Source organism: Drosophila ananassae, chromosome XL (genome assembly GCF_017639315.1).
Source record: "Drosophila ananassae strain 14024-0371.13 chromosome XL, ASM1763931v2, whole genome shotgun sequence".
Taxonomy (NCBI): domain Eukaryota; kingdom Metazoa; phylum Arthropoda; class Insecta; order Diptera; family Drosophilidae; genus Drosophila; species Drosophila ananassae.
In genome coordinates this window covers 7623102-7629268 of record NC_057931.1, presented here as the reverse complement: position 1 = coordinate 7629268, position 6167 = coordinate 7623102, and the positions used below count along the sequence as shown (strand labels likewise).

The 6167-nt window shown below is 50.6% G+C and overlaps 3 protein-coding genes across 3 annotated transcripts; 2 read left to right on the top strand and 1 right to left on the bottom strand.

Moving 5' to 3' along the window:
- The first annotated feature begins 111 nt into the window (after positions 1-111).
- Positions 112-2825, top strand: LOC6502127 (transcriptional adapter 3). Its single transcript, XM_001966122.4, has one exon. It carries the CDS (start codon positions 257-259, stop codon positions 1982-1984), a length of 1728 nt encoding a protein of 575 aa, XP_001966158.3. The 5' UTR covers positions 112-256; the 3' UTR covers positions 1985-2825.
- Positions 2826-3016: 191 nt separating this feature from the next.
- Positions 3017-4727, bottom strand: LOC6502280. The gene is made up of 4 exons (XM_001966121.4): positions 4525-4727; positions 4119-4466; positions 3560-4060; positions 3017-3504 (listed from the first exon to the last, which is right to left on the bottom strand). Exons 1-4 carry the CDS (start codon positions 4631-4633, stop codon positions 3281-3283), a joined length of 1182 nt encoding a protein of 393 aa, XP_001966157.2. The 5' UTR covers positions 4634-4727; the 3' UTR covers positions 3017-3280.
- A 21-nt stretch (positions 4728-4748) lies between these two features.
- LOC6502128 (3-hydroxyacyl-CoA dehydrogenase type-2) lies at positions 4749-6098 on the top strand. The gene is made up of 2 exons (XM_001966120.4): positions 4749-4897; positions 5175-6098. The coding sequence occupies exons 1-2, from the start codon at positions 4889-4891 to the stop codon at positions 5931-5933; spliced, it is 768 nt and encodes a 255-aa protein (XP_001966156.1). The 5' UTR covers positions 4749-4888; the 3' UTR covers positions 5934-6098.
- Positions 6099-6167: the final 69 nt, after the last annotated feature.

Here is a 6167-nt window from a genome sequence, read left to right as displayed (position 1 = left end):
AAGATATTTAATTATTTAAAACATATAATTTAAAATATTATTTTTAATTATATATAATTCTTCTACCCTATGTTTACTGTACATTGAATTGGATTTGGTATTTTCCAGTACAGTTAACAGTATTTTTTAGCAAGCACAATACAGTCACACTACACAACCTTGAAGCAAACAAATTGCGATTCGAGCAAAAATAAACAAATTAATTGGTAAATTAACGCGAAAAGAGCACCGATCACCTGCGCAGTTGCGGCATTTCATGAGCGCTAACCTGAAGAACCTAAAGATGGGCCACTTTGGCGGCGGCGGTGGCGGTGGCGGCGCCACCACTAGTACGGGGGGTACTGCTAACTTTGGTATTTCGGTTGCGTCGGGAGGAGCTGGAAAACTGCCCACAAACGGATCGGCCGGCGGGAAATCGGCACCTGCTAGTGTCGCCACGGATGTGGATGTATTTGCCACGCCAGGCGGTGTCGTTATACCCATTATACGCACCAAAGATGTGCCCAAATTGCTGCCCACAATATCGTCCGCCTTGCAGCGGCCAGCAGATGGTCATTTGGCCGCCGAAGATCTCGACGCAGTGCAGCTGGAACTAGAGCAGATGCTCTCCAATGTGGCACTGCGGGCGAGGGTCCTCAAAGCGGAGTACGATAGCCTGGACAAGGACGAGAAGCGTCAGGATCGGAGAAAACTTGACCGAATACCCGGTTCCCCGCCCTGCAATAACAATATGCTTAATGGCCTGCTAGGTATAGGTGGTAATTCGTCCTCGGGGGTGGGTAGCCCCTCGGGGGCCAACTCGTCGGGCAATGCGAAGCGAAAAAGGGACGAACCAACAGGTGTAAGGAAAAAGCACTCTTCGATGACGATCCTCAAGCAGCAGGGCGGTGTTTCCAGCTCCTCCTCGACCAAACACCAGGCCAAGAACAGTCCCATTGCCGTGCACACGGACGACAGCATGGACTACCTCCCGACTATTGCTGGCGGAGCCGCCGCCGCCTCCAATTCATCGGCTCTGCCGCACCACCAGCCGTCCCAACCCCAACTGCCAAAAATGTCAGTGCCCAAGAACGATACGCCGAACAAGTTCTGGCTCTCCGTGGAGCCCTACTGTATGCCACTGACGCACGAGGATCTGCGCCTAATCGACGACCTGCTGGAGCAGTACAAGGGCCCACTGGTGCCGCCGGTGCCCACTCTCGGGCCGCACTACTCCACAGTGTGGGCGCTGGAGGACATAAAGAGCCTGCAGCCGGGCGGTGCTCGCATCAAGTCGAACAACGTCAGCGGAATGCTGAAGAAGGCCGAAGGGATGGCGGAGGAGAGCATCACGGGGCCGCTGACCCAGAGACTGGTCTCGGCGCTGATGGAGGAGTCCCTGATGACGCTGCCCAGCGAGCAGGCGGCCGTGGGCGAGCACAGCAACAGCACCACCAGCAGCAGCAACGAGAACACCCACTCATCCTCATCGAACGCCCAAGCTGCAGCCGCATCCGGCAACTTCCGATCGCTGGCCATGCTGAAGCATGGCGTTGGTATCGAGCAGCGCCTGAAGAAGGAACTGCTGGAGACTGGACTGATCGATCCCATTGAGTTGGCTGCCCACGACGATGTGGACGAAGTGCTGTTGGAGATTAAGCGAGTCACCGCGGAGATCAGCAGCGTTTCCCAGTTCAATAGCGAGGAGCTGAAGAGATTGCGCGCCGCCGCTAGCGAGGAAATTAAACGAATCGAAATCAAACGAAAACTGGACACCGTGGATCAGGAGATCCTCGAATGCTACAAACGAATGCTGCAATATCGGGCCAAGCGCAAGGGTCATACGATCGAGGAGAAGCAGGAGATCCTGCGCCTCACCAACGAACAACGCCTGCTGGCCGATCAGCTCGAGCGGATGAACATGCACCTGTCGACCGCCACCGGTGGTGGTAGCAATGGCGGCGCCAGCTCCTCCGCAGCCGGCATTCTTGAGTCAAAAATGTAGGACAGGAGCCTGGCCTGGGGCTGGTGCCAGCTGTTGGCCATGCATCGGGCAAGGAGCCAGGATCGGGACGGAGCACTGCATCTGCAGTGTGTCTGAACGATCCTCGGCGATCATCCCACTCCCTTATCTCCATTTCTCCTGCATCCTGTGTAGACAGACTGTACATTTTTAGGGAAATTATTACGGATTTCCCAAAGAGCGGAAAGTAGTCATCGGATATTTTCGAAAAGCCTATAGCTGTGTACTTTATATATTTTTTTTTGAAAGATTTCTTTCACTGTTGTTTGTCTTAACTTTTGTTTTTACAAAAAAGGTTTTTATTTTCGAGTAATTTTAAGTGAAAAGTATAGGGTTTCTCTCCTGAAACCTTAATTATTTTATTATGAAGTGTATACTTAAGTTGAAAGTTTAGTTCTCTCATTTTTTATCATGTTTTTAATTACTTTTACATAATTTTTGTATAATTTTTCCATCATTTCGTATGTTAAGCTAAACAAAAATGTAAATTTCCCATAAGAGTAGTTAAGCATAAAGTCGTACTTTGATTTGTTCCGATATCTAAACCGAAAACTGAATGTATATTTATCACAGAGCGTAATTAAGAATGAAACCTTCCTGTAAAAATTAAACTTAAGCCAAAAACCTAACTGCCTGTAGATTACTTTCCGCACCCACTACTCTAGTTCATATTTTTCCCAATCACATTTCTCTTTTTATTTTTACAAACCAAGCAACTTTATCCAATTAAACACACAAATACCGAGCACTTTGTATAGCTTAAGTTTATCGCGCGGTTGTCGCAATAAAATAAAAAGTAATCCGCCGGATAAGGAGTTGAATATTGGAGAGTAGCACTGCACTGGGCCAGCGTTGGGCAATCTTTGATCTGGAGATCGCCACCGGCACCTTCCAAGTCGCCTCGCAACGGAAGTGATGCTATTTACATTCCAAGAAGCCCGATAAGAAGTTAATTAAATCCAAATAAGAGGGGCCCGATCTTCCGGACTAATCTGAAGGCAAACACCAAGGAGGTCATGTACCAAACGGGGCAGTATATACAAGTTTATTTCAAACTTTACACTTAAAAGTACTTAAAGTCTTGACTGAACATCTTGGGTGGCTGCTATCTTAGGGGTGATGTATTGTTAAATTATTGGTTGTACTTCGTGTGCACTGCGGTGCCATGGCCCGACTATTCGGATTCTGTACGGAGTGGCCCGTCCAGAGCCGCCACCAGAGAATCCTTTATCACAAACGCAGTCTATTAATTACATGTATGCGGGGTCCCGGCGTGTGCTAGCCGCGCAAGGCGGCGAACTCGGTCCGGTACTTGGCCATGAGATCAGAGCGGCAGGAAACCTCAATGTTGTTGGCGTTGCCCTTCAGCCGGAGATTGGCGTCGTTGGTCAGGAGCATCATGTGCGGCACTTCCTCCTTCAACTGCAGGCAGCAGTTAACAATACTGTCGTCGGGGCAGTCCACCTCGATCAGGTGCTCCGCCGCATCCACAGCCGATTGAGCTGAAAAGGATTATAAAGTAATACTAATCTTAAAATTGGAGGACTTTATACTCACCCTGAATGTCCAGGCTCTCGTCGAACTGGGTGTTTAAGTAACGAATGGCCCGGACGGCTAGCAAGCGCTTGGAGTTCTCCTCGCTGCTCTTGGCCTTCAGCTTGTCCAGCTCCTTGATGACGATGTACGGAATGTAGAGCATGCTTCCCACCGTTCCCGGCAGCACCACCTGAATCAGGCTCTCGACAAACTTCAGATTGTCCATCAGCACATTGGTATCGAGCACAAAGTACATGTGATCCAGCCGGCGGGCCGGCAACTCCTCATCATCGGTGGCCTGACGCATCAGAAGTATCTCGTTAGTGCCCGACTGATCTTCCATCGATTCTTCCCAGTCCATGGGCTCGGGCTCCTGGTCACTTCCAGAGAAGGCACAGTTAGAAGGCACTGCAATAGGCACATTGTTGTTGTTCGGCTCCTGTTTGGCCTTTTGGTCCTTCATCAGTTGCTCCTTCTGCTTCTGCTGCAACCGGGCCTTCAAAAGCGACAGGCGCTGGTTGGCTGACGGATGTCACATGTTTTAATCTCGGTAGATGGCATTGAGAGGAAAATTACTCACCACTCACTGTGGGATTGCGGTTGCTGGCCTCCAGCAGCGCCTTTGGCTTCTCCCAGGCATTGCTCACGGACGACACCCTTGGCGTTCTGGGACTCGGTTGCTGGTGCTTGGTCAAGCGCTCGGTCAGGGAGCGGCGTGCTCCAGTCGATGTCCCGGTTAAACTTGCTCGCCGTGGCGTTGAGGCCGCACCAGGGGGCGTCGAAATTTTCTCCGACGTGGAAGAGCTGCGTGTAACACGTTTTGGTGTGGTGGTCTTGGTCTTGACTTTTGCCTTGTCCTGCACACGCTTCATGTTGGCTTGGAGGCGCTTAAGGCGCTCCTGAGCCGGCTGCTTTGCTGCGATGGGTCCTAAGAATCATATTATTAAAAAGTTTAATAATATTTTGGAATTCCATGCGATACTTGCCATTCTGCTGACGAATGCCGAGCGCCAGGTGATTTTGCTGGTCCTCGTTCAGAAACTTTGCACCAGCAAACTTGCTGGTGACTTTATTCCTGCCGCTGGGACCCGACATTTTGCGTTTTAATGCATTTATTAACGCTTTTTGATTGTTTTTGTATTGTTGAGCTGGTTATTGAATTAGGGATGGCAGTCGGGCACGTGTCGATAGTGACGATAGTGAAAGCTTTGTTACGAGTAATCGTTTATCGAATATCGCCCACCACTAGGCTAACGCAACCGGTGTTTCAAGGGTCTGCAGTCCGGTCCCGTTTTGTTATTAACTTTAGTTTCCCCAAGCACCGTTTGCCAAAAACACCATCTCAACAAAATGCTCAAGGTAAATCGAGGGTGTAACTAGTAACGGTGGAATTCGTGCAGATAATACAGTCCATCGACCCCACGTCGGCCAGCCGGGGGTTCAAAGTCCACTGTGGATCTGAACCCGTGCTGCGGTGGCCATAAATAACCGTATACTGTGTCTGTGTCATCTGTACCTTGTACCCGCCTGCAATCAGCATAAGTTTTTCCATAAGTTATACAACAACAAGAAATGCTTTGGGGTCTTAATCACCTGTGGATTATCCCTTCTAATTCGTGTCCTTTTCTCTTTCCAGAACGTAGTATCCCTTGTCACCGGTGGAGCTTCTGGATTGGGCCGAGCCACCGCCGAGCGCCTGGCCAAGCAGGGCGCCAGCGTGGTCCTGGCGGATCTGCCCTCTTCCAAGGGCAACGACGTGGCCAAGGAGCTGGGCGACAAGGTCGTCTTCGTTCCGCTGGATGTCACCTCCGAGAAGGATGTCACCGCCGCCGTGCAGACCGCCAAGGATAAGTTCGGCCGCCTGGATCTGACCGTGAACTGTGCCGGCACTGCCACCGCCGTGAAGACCTACAACTTCAACAAGAACGTGGCCCACAAGCTGGAGGACTTCCAGCGCGTGATTAACATCAACACCGTGGGAACCTTCAACGTGATTCGCCTGTCGGCCGGTCTCATGGGCGCCAACGAGCCCAACCAGGACGGACAGCGCGGTGTGATTGTGAACACAGCTTCGGTGGCTGCTTTCGATGGCCAGATTGGTCAGGCCGCCTACTCTGCCTCCAAGGCGGCTGTGGTCGGCATGACTCTGCCCATTGCCCGGGACCTGAGCACGCAGGGAATCCGGATCTGTACGATTGCTCCCGGCTTGTTCAACACCCCGATGTTGGCGGCCCTGCCCGAGAAGGTGCGCACCTTCCTGGCCAAGTCCATTCCCTTCCCCCAGCGCCTGGGCGAGCCGAGCGAATATGCCCAGCTGGTGCAGGCCATCTACGAGAACCCGCTGCTTAACGGCGAGGTCATCCGTCTGGACGGAGCCCTCCGCATGATGCCCTAGATCCGGATCTAGTCCGTGGAGCTCCCCCCATCACTCGATCATTTTGCATTTATCTATCAATTGAATTGATTCAATTCTAATTTCTAGTATTTAGGCCGAAAAATGTTATGTCTTGAATTATGTAATAATTGCTAATAAACAAAAGTTTCTTTTTCACATTTTAAACTTTTGGAGGCCTGTCTGTTGTTTATTTTGGTGTTTTGCAACACTTTCTTTTGTTATTAGATATTTCAA

Excerpts from the sequence above, each read along its gene's own strand:
- LOC6502127 (XM_001966122.4), top strand. The coding sequence starts at position 257 with ATGAGCGCTAACCTGAAGAACCTAAAGATGGGCCACTTTGGCGGCGGC.
- LOC6502280 (XM_001966121.4), bottom strand. The coding sequence starts at position 4,633 with ATGTCGGGTCCCAGCGGCAGGAATAAAGTCACCAGCAAGTTTGCTGGT. Across the intron at positions 4,467-4,524 it reads CGGCATTCGTCAGCAGAATG|GACCCATCGCAGCAAAGCAG; the intron begins GCAAGTATCGCA and ends TATGATTCTTAG. Across the intron at positions 3,505-3,559 it reads CGAGAGCCTGGACATTCAGG|CTCAATCGGCTGTGGATGCG; the intron begins GTGAGTATAAAG and ends AATCCTTTTCAG.